This window comes from Fulmarus glacialis, unplaced genomic scaffold (assembly GCF_000690835.1).
Source record: "Fulmarus glacialis isolate BGI_N327 unplaced genomic scaffold, ASM69083v1 scaffold16535, whole genome shotgun sequence".
Lineage (NCBI taxonomy): Eukaryota > Metazoa > Chordata > Aves > Procellariiformes > Procellariidae > Fulmarus > Fulmarus glacialis.
Window position 1 is genome coordinate 8,687 of NW_009211493.1, and position 14,171 is coordinate 22,857.

A 14,171-nucleotide genomic window follows, 5' to 3' on the forward strand; every position below is an offset into this window, starting at 1 on the left:
TCTCGAGATTAATTAATATACACTTTTATTGTGATATTCACTAGAACTTTCTCTCTCCCTGAAAATCAGCACATTAAATAACATTAAATAAAGGTCTAATGACTTACAGATGCCAGATAATGCAGGAATCTTCTACCTGCATGAGTGGCTTAGTGAGTTGAGTGACTGTGTCATTCTGTCCCTTTGATCCTTTGAGTTTGTAGCCACTAAATTACATACATGTTTTTTTCTTCTTCTGATTCAACAATAGAAAGCATTTACCTTTCTTTTGTGTTCTAAGTATCTGCTATTGTTTCATGCCAGAAATAAAATACTGACCTTTGTGGGTTCTTGGGCTGACCCAGCATAGTTGCTTTTCATTTGTTCAATTCTGTAGTAGCTAAATTTTGACTATTTTTCTAGAGTCTTAATAATTTCTCTTTCAAGTAAGAAAGGAGTTGCTTTCAATAAAGTTTGAAGCTATGAAAATATAAGGAATTTTTCCGGTTGCTAACTTATCAACTGAAAGACTATCTTTCTTATAAGAGTTTAAATAATTAGAGAAGAAATAAACTCTGAATATCCATACTAATTCCAGTGGTTTTTATATAAGGTTTAATCTTATACTTCAAATACTATTCTTAAAATATATTTGCAACATAAAATAAATGAAGAAAAGTTGGTATTAACTCTTAGAATAATAAAGATACTTTCAGTGTAATACATAAATCTTAATAGCAGTGCACATACAAATCTATTTTAGCTTAACAATATCAAGTAGCCAAACATATTTGGGACTGTGACAGGATTTGTGTGAGCTTTCTTCTTTGAAAGGATGCTCCTGGCTTTGAATTTCAAACACTACCTTTTGTAGCAGGTGGACAAAAGTAACCCTTTTTTTTTTTTAAGAAAGCCAGCTAATTGCATGTCTGCCTCACATTCAGTTAAATCTTTGGTGATGGGCTTTGAAGAGTGTTCTATGTTTTGCTTTCCTTTGTTTGGGCTTTGGTTTTGGTTTGAGGGTTTTTTGGTTTGTTTTTTACTGTCAGTCTTTGCTGAGAAGTTCCTGATACCACTGTTAAAAGTAAACTGTTCTTTGAAGGAAGCTTTGACAAAATCTCTAGTTTGAAATAGAAACTGGAAAAGTGCAAAGCTACTGGGAGGAGAGTGCCTTCCTCCCCATTGCCTGAGAATTAATTTTTTTTTTATGCAAAAGCAAAAAAAGTCTTGGTAGAAAAACTAATGGTAGCATGGTGAACTAAAACAACCTTATTTTGGTCTGAAAGTAATATACTGTTATACAGTAATATACTGTATTTATCGAATTGAGTATTTTATCCATTGTTTTCCGAGCATCATTCTAAATATAATTTTCTGTTTGGTCACTACTTGGATAATGTGAATGGTACCCATTATTGAAAGGTAGTCTGTATTTGTACTAATACAGAGAATGCCAGTTTAGAAATGAGCCTGATTGCATGGTTCATTTTGTTCTCCTTTGTAGAGCCAGGCTGCGGCCCACTACAAAGGCACTAAACATGCCAAGAAGCTCAAAGCACTGGAAGCCATGAAAAATAAGCAGAAATCTGTTACTACCAAGGACAGCGCAAAGACTACCTTCACTTCCATCACTACCAATACCATCAATACCAGCTCTGACAAAACAGGTTAAGCGACAATCTTTGTTGGTTTCGTTTGTTTTGGTTTTTTTCTTGTTTAACTCCATGTCTGTTTCGTTATGTGCTTGCCACATTGATTCATGCTCGATCCATCTTTCTGTGTGATATTGATTTCTTTTAGTCCTTTCAGTAGGCTCGTAAGAGTATGATAGTCATGTAACCAATTTCTCTTAGTGAAAAGAGGCTTGTCATTCTTTTAGGACAGAATGCAATACTCATGACTGGAGTAATTTTTATAGTGGCTAAACTATTACATATCAACTGATCTAAACCTTCTAGTCTGTATGCAGTATCTCTCTATAAATAATTACATATGGCACATTTCTTTTAACCACAATATAGCAAATTGCACTACTTGTGTCTAGAAGCCTCTTATTTTAAAAGCATTGTTAGTAAAAACCAATTTTCATAAATTTCAAACATTGCATTATTTTTTTAAAATGGCTATTGCATGATTTTGAGCTGGAAAATAGCTGTATAACCTCTATTCCACACAGTCAGGTAAGTGCTATTGATGCCAATTATTCTGCTTAAACGAGTCTTCAGACTGAAATAATATCCTTTAAATTATTGTGTGGGTAAAAGGTACTCCTTTGCAAATAAAATCTATGAGAGTATTTGGTAAAGTCAACAGGATTTGATTAAGCTCACATTTTAAATATGTGGCTATTGTACGGGAAAGGTTGTAAACTCACTGAAGGGTAGTCTAGTATCTCACAAGGTATGACTGGTTTTGTGTATGAAGGGATGCAGTTTGCACATTTAGTCATAATCAACCCCTCTTCCCTAAATAAGCCAAAAACAGCCGCGGCAAAAAAAACAAAGCTGTGAAACAACAGACACCTTTCTACTGATGCTGAAAACTGCTCATTTGGAACCACTTCTGATGCAGTAAGTTTAGCATTGTAAATGGATGTGCACTAACCAATTATAGTATAACAAAAAAGTACCTTGCAGACATATGTAGTACTTTCCTTAAGATACATCTTTGCTATATTTGTTATAGACAGATACCTCTATGTCTTTCTCTCTCTGTATCTATATCTCTGTTGTAGCCCTTTATTATAGACAGCATATGTTTTTATGGAGATTTATATCCTAATTATAATGGGATGGCTTTAAAAAACAATTGTTAAATTATTTTCGTGTTTGTTACCAAAAAAAAAGAAGAAAGAAAGAAAATATTCTGAGTACTTTTGTTTCTATGATGAAAGAAATGAAGCATGGTAGAATAGGAACAATGTCAAAAGTTATTTATGAAAATATATGTGTTTCTAAACATTCAAATACCTTTAAAAGTTTCTCTTGCTGTTACCTGTTGTCATGTTCAGAACAGAAAGGGGGATGTTGTATGGAAAGACTGATCTATTGTTTACAAAATATGATCTAGGGGTTGGAGAAAATAACTGAAGAAAAAAGAGATCTTTTTAAGCTTTAAAATGTATTATTCAAAAGCTTTTATCTTATGCTGTGTAAGTTTGAAGGATTTTCCAAGGTGCCTTAAAACAAGTCTCTGAGTCTTTCCATCAGGCTTTGAATTAGATCCCTGACAAGATATATGAACTGTCTTGTATCCGAGGTCAGTAGTACAAATCAGTTTTTATATCGGCATAAGTAAGAAAACATCAGAAATCTAGTTGCACACGAAAGCAGTGGCCTATGCAGGAGTTTCCTCAGCTTTACACATTGTTTGTGACTTCCTGGACTAATTTCATGGGATGTGTGTATACATATATGTATGTACATGTTTACATATGTATTCTATGTTAGAAGTTCTGACCTTAATGGCATTCTAAAAGACACGTATTGGTGTTAATTGACAAACAAGCCAAAATCTGACAATTTTACAAAATACTGAGAGCCATATTCAACTGCTGGCAAAAGCCCTGTTCAACCGGTGGCATTCAAAGAAAGGTGGCCGGTTCTGTCCAAATGAGGTTACTACAGGTCAGCATTGATGTGACTGGCAGTAGAATAGCATCCCTGGTGTAAATTATGCTTTGTAGAATCAAGCACGTATGCATAGCAGGGAAAAAAAAAGAAAGAAAAAAAAAAAGAACATTTTGGATAGCCAAAAGAATGAAATTTTCTATTAAACGTGACAAGTTACAAATTTCATAAATCAGATTTTGTTTCCTTTCCAGTTGTTCTGAGTCTTATATTTGCATGATAGAACTTTTAAGGGCAAAATGGTTTCTGAAAGCCAGAATAACATCAGAATATACTGCGTTGTGTGAGTTTGCACATTTGTAAATGATTGCTGTAAAAGTCAAATATTCTGATAGTAATATGCAGTTCTGAGGGAATAGTACTAATGAATATAATTCATCAATCAATCTTTCATAACTAGAAATAAATTCTGTTACTAAGTCCCTGCACTTGTGATCATTCAGAACAAAAGCTTTTTTCACAGTATTTTAAAGCTCTCTGCTAAAGTTTAATACTTGATCCCAAATACACTGAGGATAGCGTCATGTTCATATCACCTCCAATATATCATGTACAGCAGTGATTAAATGGTGAATTACATGTCAGTCACAGCACATTGGTCAGGACTTCAGTTCACTGGTTCTGTGTACCCTTAGCAGCTCCAGCAAACAACACGTCACCAGGAAATCTGCAGTGCTATGCAATGAAGATTATGAAAAAGACCACACAGTATACAAACTGATTCAAGAGCTAAAGCAGCAATTTGTTATGTTGCTTATTCTGGAACTATTTTGTTAGACGTGGTGCCAGCATGTGTTATTGCAATAAATAATGGAGACTCTGCAACCCACAATGTAAGTGGACTCCTTAAAACCTTTCATAAATGATTCCTGGTGGTTAAACTATGTGTTAAGGAGAAAATATAAAATATGTTTCATTCTGTGAAAGTTGCTATTTTTTTTTACCCCTTTAAACAAACTTTTAGAATTATTAGAAGGCTTGAACTTGAGAAATCTTTGGGGGAATGAAATATCATGAAGAGTTATGTTGGCAGTCACATAATGGACAATGCCATTCTCAACGTGTGGGAACTTTGTTACCAGTTCTATTATTTAACATTCTTCTTTCATCTATATTTACCACTTATTATGTGATACCTGTAGTAACTCAGGACAGAAAAACAGAAAGCATGACCATTCCAAAGACAAGCCCACTTTATGGTAATATACAAGCCAGATTTCAATATTTCTTGATTCTCCAATTCAGGGGTGACAATAAAAATTCATATTTTCACCATATATTAGCATACATGCATACATATTCCCTGACATAAAGTTGTTAAATGTCCTTGATAGCTTTACAAATTGCTCCTCCTTTCTGCCAAGATATATTTTCCTCATAAAGATGCTTCACCCTTCACTTTGGCTGTAGAGACAGATACCTTAGGAACACCTTTCAGAATATATTTAGATAGACTGTGTTCTATCATCCTAACTATATGTCCTGTCCAGTAAAGTCATTATCCCGCACTTGGATTTTTTAAATCTAGACTGAGTGTCCAAGATTATATCCTTGTAAAATTATATCCCTATAGTTGTGGCATATGTCTAAATATTGATCTTTTCCAAAGCTATTTGAAGTTAAAAAGGACTCTCCATGACCACATTATCACAAATTAGATCTTGAAGATTTGGGCTATTTTTATTTATTTATTTATTCATTCAGCAGAGAATTCAGCATTAGTTAGATCATTTGTTATCAACGGAGAAGAAGGAATAGACCTTTCCAAGGGGGGAAAACATGTCATTGGGAGCCATCACTATGGCAAAGTCTTTGGTGTTGCTTTTGAATGTTATACACTACGTCTTAAATCCTTAAATGCAATGAACAGCTCTTAAAAACAGAGAAAAATGTGATCAACAGAAAAAGTGTGTATCTGGGCCAAAGCACAGACAAGATCGTCTATCATTAGTACAGTCTTAATAGCTAAGAGACCCCCGTGCTGTCATAGAACAAAATACTGGCGCCTGTCCTAAAGAGCTCACAGTCTACACATAAGATGAGAGACAGCTTAGGGAGATAGACACTGTTAATGTAATAGGCAGGTGTTTCAAAAGAGCAGTAGCATAAACATGTTCAAGTGATAAAGGCATAACAAGAAATGAAAACACTGAAGGATGGATTAGAAGGAAAAGCAGGAGGGTTTTTTTGTCAGATACTGAACATATGTGTGGGTAACAGCATGGGAGAAAGCATAAGTTCTCTTATTTTTCTTTCACTGGCACATATGAAAATTCTTCTCTGTGGGAAAATTTTAGTTGTGTTACCTCTTTCCACTCCTTTTTTTTTTTCTTTTTCTTTTTATCTAAGTGATAGGATATTTCTGGTCAGCAGATAGGATATTTCCTGAAATAACAATTTCAGTCCAGCTGGGATAATTCTGAAATGGAGAGCAGGTGGAGTGGGAGAGAGCACTCAGTCTGACAAGGTCTTGGGCATAAAAAAGGAAGGCAGGAAGGAGAAAGAAATCAGAAATGATGTGGTAAGTCAGGGTAAACTTTGAAGGAGGAAGAAAGGAAAATGGCATGAAATGGAGAGGTTCAGGAAGATATGTTGGAGTTTGGCAGCCACAAATACCAGAAGATCATGTAATTTTTGAGGTTCTGTGAAGGGACCTCAAAAGGGACATCTGGAGATTGACAAGGCCACCCCTACAGGTTAAAGCAGAGTCAGCTAGAGCAGGATGCTCAGTATCTTTTTCAGTTGAGTTTTGAATATCTTCACAACCTTTTGCTGGGCAACCCATTCTAGTGTTTGACCACCCTCAGAGTAAAGAAGAGGAAAGAAGTTTTTTCTTGTATTTAAGACCAATCTCCTGTATTTCAGTTTGTGCCTGTTGTGTCTTGTCCTGTCACTGGGCGCCACTGAAGAGTCTCTGGCTCTGTCTTTTTCACTCCCTGCCCCTGACCCCATCAGGTATTTATACACACTGCTGGCTTATGTTTCAAGTGGTGTCCAGCAGGATCCCAGGTCCTCCTCCACAAAGCTGCTTTCCAGACAGTCAGCCCGCAGCCCAGACTGGTGTGTAGGGTTACGCTTCCCTGTTGTGTGACTTTTGCATTTCCCTTTGTTGAACTTCAAGCGACTCCTGTTGTCCCATTTCTCCAGCCTGTCCAGGTCCCTCTGAACGCACCCATCTGGTGTACCAGTTTTTTATCATCAGCAAACTTGTTGAGGGTGCTCTCTGTCCCATTGTCTGGGTCATTAATGAAGACTTTAAACAATATTGGCACCAATATCAATTCCTGGCGGAATTGGGACTGGTCTCCAGCTTTGTGTTGGTGACCGCAACCCTTTGAGCCTGGCGGGTTATCCAGCATGTTTTCTGTTATCCTTTGTGTCTTTTTGTAAAGATGAGAAATAAGAAACTAAGAAAAAAATAAGAATAGGCTCAAAGAAAAGAACTAAAATGGAAATGAGTAAGACTTATCCAAATTTCTAAATTCTGCTAATGCATGGCTTTAATATGTTTACACTAGTTTCCCATCAGGCAAATCACATTGAATTTATGTAACATGCATTACTGTTATAAAAGGTATTTCACATGCAATTAAAATTAGAAAAAGATCATTGATGGGACCTGATTGAAGTGTAAAGCTCTTTCTCTTGCATTTTAAATTGTTTCTTTATGTCTTTCTGTTGAAATACGTGATGAATTCAAAGTTTTTATTTTCAGAGCTGTTTTATTTGTTTTAAGTATACTTCATGCCCTGTTATATACTGTGTTGTCTTCCTGTATTGGGCCTTTTCTAATAATTCCATAGTGCATTTTGTCACCCTTGCAACCTTTAACTGTGGGATGACTCAACAGTCTACAGATACTGGGAATAAAAGCTAACGCAGATCTGTTGCCTTAACATCAGCTTACACTGGAACTGAAGTTGGTCTGTAGATACGTAGGGAGTGGCAATAACGTGTTGCACAGTATGCAGGATGTCTTATGCCATTACTGAGATGGAGAACTCAGCTTCAAAAGCAAGGACTCTTTTAACAGAATGAAATCTACTGAACTGCTTAGACTGTTCATCGGTACTTTTGGTTTTATTGAATATATGAAGGAGAGAAGGGCAGAGGTTATTAAACATAATATTCATTGAAAGCCTAGGTGGAATTTCTTTGACCAACTATAGACACATTGATGCTAATTGCACTGGCTTCTCCTTAGTGTGAGAGGAAATCATGTCAATGAAGTCTAGGGCACAATTCATCTTATTCTAAAGTAAACATCTGTAATAAATTAGATGAATGGTGAAGGCCTGAGAAAAAGTATAAAAAAATGCCTCTGGTAACTAGGTTAGATATAAACTGCTACGGTGATACTTAAAGTTAGCTGAGACAATTTCCAACCTCAGTGGCCAAATTGCCCTTTCCTTCCATGTGTCCAATTTTTTTTTCCACAGGTTTTGATCCTTTTTAACTGAATCATGAATTGCTCTGTAAGAATTTGATGCTCAGTGTTCAAAATCTGAGTTGTGTTAGTTAATTCTGAATGATCATGTAACAAATGACGCTATTTCTGTCTGTCAAGTGGAAATTTTAATATGCTTTTGAATAGCTTTTAGATTTCCAATCGACGAGAAGTTTCTTGATTTTTTTTGTTTGTTTGTTTTTAAACAAACATGAACCTTTTTCTCATCTCATTTTTTAGGCATGGAAAGAAAATTATTACCTAATAAAGGTAGACTGCTGGAGTATGTATTGTTTAGTATTAAAATATTAACTTCATCTTTCTCATGTTACATTCAACCATAGGTGTCCTAGTGAACACGTCCTATTAGAATATTGTGTCTTTTTCAGGTCTCTAGTAAGGAGTCAAGGGACTCTTTGCTATTAGTCGGTATGTGCTGTTTTATTTAAGATTCAAAACTTCTGCTCTAAATTGTAGGAAAAAGTTTTCAAACGAAGTGCTCAAGTGAAATCTTGGTCGTATGAATTTTTATAGAAGGACAACATTGACTAGTACTACAGCAGTTGCATTTAAAAATAAGAAGAAATAATCTTTGAATATATTTATATAAATATGTTTCTGCATGTTTGTTTGTAATATTTGCCCTTCTTTGTTCAAGACAGGTAATTAACTGTTGTTTCCTCCGATATCATGGATTAGCCCATCTTGCTTGCTTTCTTTTATCACTTAGATAGTCAAAGCCACGTGTATGTTAGCTCTGTACATAGATGTATTTGTGCAGTTCCTGGTTCAGCTCCAGAACCTGTAATGGAAAGGAACTCCCATTTAAAAATGAAAATCAGTTTCCTCTTATCTCTGCTTTCCTTTTATTTCGACTTTCATTTTATCTCCCTTACATTCAGCTTTTGAGCTTATTTTCTTTTTTTATTATAAACATACATTTTGGTGATGGGTAGGCTTTAAGATTTATGAGGGCTTCCATATATTAAGACTTACTGGATTATTTCTGACGTTGCTTGGTGTAGCTACCCTATTTTATCATTTACTGTTCGAGTTATTTGTTTAATACTTTGTTCTTAATGGCAAACCACCCTATCTTCTCCCTTCTTAAGGAAAGCTGAGGAAGACATACTGCTGTATTTATGACATTAATATATATTTAATTAAAAGTGCCACTGCCTATTTATTAGCATTTTTATAGACAGCAGATTTTCTTGTAATCTTTTCTAACTAAAAGAAATTCTATTTCTAATAATGATACAAACGTCAACTGTATTTAAAATTCAAAATAGTGTTTAATACTATTCAGAATCTGCTGGTGGATGCAGAAACAATTTACTGTATGATCCCAGTGTGCAATTTGCTGGTACAGCTTAGGCTGTGGATACCCTTGTATATGTAATTATTATGTTAAGGATGTTTAATCTAAGAAGACAATTCAGTGCAGTCTCTTTGTATAACTTAGCAGTTGTTTTGTTTCCATATGCTTTATTATATCGTAAAGTGTGCTTTTGTTTTGGCAAGTGATTTCTTCAGATCATTTCAGCATTGCTTAGGGCACAGCAGAATTAACAGGCTAATTCTGTGTTTAGGCTTGTGAGATCCTGGATGTAAATTGATTTCCTTTGCAAGTCAATGTTTTAGTACACATCAAAATGGAACACTGACCTTGAAGCTTGAATTTGTAAGAATTTTTACTTTATATTAACTTGTCTGAGATATTTTGGGTGGAGCATTCCAAAGTTGCAAGTGTGAAATAATAAATGAGGAGTAATTGCTTGGTGATTAGCACAACACAGATGGATTTCAGAGTCAGCTATATGACTTCATGGCTCACTTACCAATCACCCAATTCTGAAAGTTCAAATTTTTCTTTTTTAATTTTATTTGAATGAAAAATCTTTAAAAGAAACTATAGTCTGAAAGAGATGTTCTTATTTTCTGATTCTCTTGTCATTTGCTTGGAAATTAGAGATTACTGATTCACAGCTATCAGTTCTCTTAATCACATGCTTGGAAAATTCAGCCCAAACCAGTAAAATTTAACCGTGCTACATCTTTCACTTTAAATCACCTATGATTTGACTTTTCCATACTTCGGACAATCTGTAGTTAACTGCAGCACAAAATGTTATCAGCATTCCACAGACTGTTGTACCAATTTTGCATTAGAGCTCAATGGTAATTTGGAAGACAATAGCTTCTCTTTCGATCTCTGTGTAGGACTAGGGCTTTTTCTTTCTTTCAGAGTGTAGCTAAATGGCTACATAAAAATTTATGTGTAATTTATGTGTGCCTCAATTGATCATGAATGTGCATGAAAATCCTTCTTTGTTTGCATCTACGTACGCTGAGAGCTTCGTCATATGAGCACCATGTTTTCTGTGGACGCAGCTGCTTTTGATTGGGATTGCCTTGACAACAATTTTATGCTTGAATAATCCTGCAGATAGGAACTGCTGTCAGTCACAACATCTGTATCAGCCTATTGAATCAGTATGAAGGTCCAGTACTAACAATGGTATTGTTTGTAGGTCTGAAAAGTGTTTTCTATTGAAATATTAAATAGGGTCTTTCATAGAATCTCTGGGAAATGTCAGCTTGGTTGCTGCATGCCCATAGTTGTAACTACTAGAAATCTTGGGAGTAATCTTCTGTTTATCAGGTATCTGTTTATCAGTTACTTACCAGTATTGCTGTAAAAACTGGATCAATCACCGTAGCATGTATCTGCTTAAAGACTCGTTCTTCATGGTGTGTTTTGTTGTTATGTTGGGAATGGCATTGACACTACCTAGTAGGATGGGTCTGAAGATTCCGCAGTTCTAGCCATTGGGATTTCAAAAAAATTATGGTATTGCAGTCCTAGATCCCCTTTCAAGTTTTTTTCTGTAAAACATCAGATTCAGAAGCCTGTTAACTATTGCGTAATTGTTTATTTTGTCCGTTTATGGGCTAGTTTGGAGTGGAGCAGAAACTTCTTGATCCAATGCTCTCAGATAGGTGGTCAGTTTTTGCAAGTCTGGAATTTTTCAGATGAGAAGGGTCTGCTTTGAGGGCAACAGAAGAGTAGGTAGGTCTTCATTTAAATGACCCATGTTTTTTCAAGCTGACATCATATTGGCTGGACAATGTAGAAATAGGAAGTAGTTGTTTGTTATCTGTTTGAGGACTGGTTTTGTTTTGTGTTGGACATTTCTAAGGCAAAGGCGACCTCATCTCCAAAGATGCTTTAGAGCTTGCTTAGATTATTTGCTTTTGTTGTTCATGTCATATTCTTGCCATGCCTAAACCAATAAAGGACGAGAATGTGGTTAAGAGTATGAGTAAATGTACTGTGCTAAACGTTTGGAGCCATTGCTATACGATGCCTTTATAGCACCATTCAGAGTGATCTAAAGACAACTGGAGCTGGAACAGTTGTATTAAAAAACATGAGGGAATCTGCTTTACCCAGTCCATTTCATTGGCCATTCATGTTACAAGAGCTCAGCACAGCAGAAATCATTATTTCTAGAAACAGACTACCCTATGTACATAGAGTAGGCATTTTCAGAAATAGGCCAAAACTAAGAACTGTTCAAAACTACTGTAAGACTCTTAAGAACAATTTTATTTTGAAACAATGATGTTTATTAGCAGATCAGTGATTTCTTTCCTCAGCTGGAGGACTCTCATAGGTGAAATTCTTTTGTACTATGTCATTCTTTGCTAAAATATACCTTCCACTTACTGTATTAATGGAGTTAGACTTTGCAAATATCATTTTATATTTGGTACCAGTCAAAGATAAAACAAACTAAAATATCAGACAGGACCAAATACTTTCTCGGTTCCTGACATTGTCCCCCTTCCTTACCCCTAAAAAAAAAAAAAAAAAAGAATAAGAAATTTATTGTGTTTTGAATTATTGAATATATGGAAAAATACAAAAAATCATCTAACATCTAGGTGTTTTAAGGTTTGCTGGCACTGCAGTTGTAAATCATATAAATAAACCTAAGCTAAGCTTAAGTTTAGTAAGGTATCTTCAGCACCAGCAAACATCAAATTATCTTGAGACAAAGCATAGCTGTGACTGCAATATCTGTTTGAGGAGGAAAGTAAACATGCGGTTGGTCTTCATGCACCTGAACCCTGTGCTTCTTAGACTTAATGTAGTTTTCCATGTACTAAATGGTTTGCTTACAGGTAGGCCACACCTATAACTTCAGAATAGGTTTGTTAAGAGTCTCTTATTCTGAAAATCCATATAGTGTTTCAAACATCTTGAAGAATTATTGTGTATTTCTCATTTCGTTTTTGTGTATTCTATACTCCACTGTGATACATCAAATAGCAGTCTACCAGTATTAAAACTCTTGTTTTATGGCATGTCCATAGCGGAATTAATATCAAAGGAGCTAGAACAATTTATGTAAATTAGAAATTAAGGACTACAGAATATTGTTATAGGAAACAAATGGATGCAAGAATAAATATAGGCTCATCAAGGGAAATAAAAAGGCGCTTTTAAGAGTAACAGGAACCAAGGAACTGTGGCTGATAGATTTGATTTGAGAAGGGAAAAAAACAGCTTACATATGTAAACTTGATGATAATGTTGATGTTTAAATGCTTTCCATGCTAATGGTAACATTAACTGTATTTAACCACAAGTACTAAATTAAACAACAGATCAGGAAAAGTTGCATATGAAAGTTTTAAAAGAAGCAGATAAAGAGCTTCTGGATAAACTGTTATGTTTTTCTGTACATTGTAGACACGGTAGAAAATCCAGAGAACTAGAAGAAAGTTAATGTTGTGTCAGTATTCAAAAAAGGTAAACAGGATAAATCCAGTATTTATAGGTCTATCAGCCTGACACCAATCTTTGGAAAAATAAAGCAACAGCTCACAGGGGACTTAAGTACTGAAGTAAATGAGATCGATTATATAATGACAATGAATATGAATTGATAGAAAGTTAGGCTTTCCTACCCAAAATTGTTTTTATGAGATTACATATTTGATTGATAAAGGATAAACATGCTGATGCTTTGTGTTTGCACGGCTCTAGAATGTGCAGAGGTTAACAATTATCTGAGATACTGGAATGATACAGCATGAATATGGAACATATTAAGTGGATTTAAGCCTGCTAATTATAGGCCTTGGAATGCAATCACGAGGTACAAGTTGGTGTAGAAATATTCCAGTGAAATCCTTTTGGAATAGGATCTTAACTCCAGTCTAATCTTACATCATCAGTTACCTGCAAGGAATTATAAAGTCTTTACAAATTGAAAATGGCACAAAAACTAGAGTTCTGGGCAAGTAATAAAGATGAGCTGGAGATTCAGTGAATCAAATGCTTTTAATACGACAAAATGTATTGTTCTCAGGAAAGAACAATAAAGAATTCATTGAAAAGTTGGGGGGCTTCATGTCAAGTTGAAGATGACTTGGGAGTACATGGTTAAGTATCAGCTACACAGGAACCACTGGTGCAGTGATGTTTCCAGAAAGTTTTGTGAAAAAGCCTTTTTCTGAGGATAATGGAGGAATGTAAGGATTTTTGTTTCTTTTGTTACTGTAAATTAACTATATTGTCTATTTTTTTCCAAAGAATATAATCAAATTGAGTGGAAACTTAGGAAAGATCTAATATAATTATTTAAGGATGGTTTAATAGTGAAAGACCTAATGAGATAGATGCATTCCACTTTACTTTATCAAAGAGAATGTAAGCAGTATTTTGATTACATTATAAAAATTTGCATGAAAACAACAATCTAATAGTAAAGCAACTCCTAGTAGTTGGGAGGTGTGGCAATATCCAAAGACTGCAAATGGAAAATAGTTACCTTCATTCCACAATCAAGACAAAACCTTTTTAACACTGAGAACGATTATAACATATACAAAATCTCCTGTGGGATTCTCATAATCATTTGACCAAAGCGATTAGGTTTGACTCAGGAACTAATAATGGAAGTCCTCTGGGCAATGTTCCATTGTATGTCAGAGAAAACTGTGGACATACGTATTTTTTTCTGGCTTCAAATATATCATTTGTCTTCCTGATTCCTCCCAGAAAAAAAGTCTTTGCTGCCTGGAGACTGCATATCTTGTGT

The 14,171-nt window shown here is 35.1% G+C and overlaps 1 protein-coding gene across 1 annotated transcript in view; it reads left to right on the forward strand.

The window, feature by feature from the left end:
* Nucleotides 1–1,483: 1,483 nt before the first annotated feature.
* ZNF385D (zinc finger protein 385D) overlaps nt 1,484–14,171 on the forward strand; it is a gene marked incomplete at its 5' end in the record, with an annotated part of 63,061 nt that continues 50,373 nt past the window's right edge. The window contains one exon of the mRNA XM_009577567.1: nt 1,484–1,646. Within this exon, the coding sequence (XP_009575862.1) occupies nt 1,484–1,646 (163 nt within the window). The remainder of the gene's footprint in view (nt 1,647–14,171) is intronic.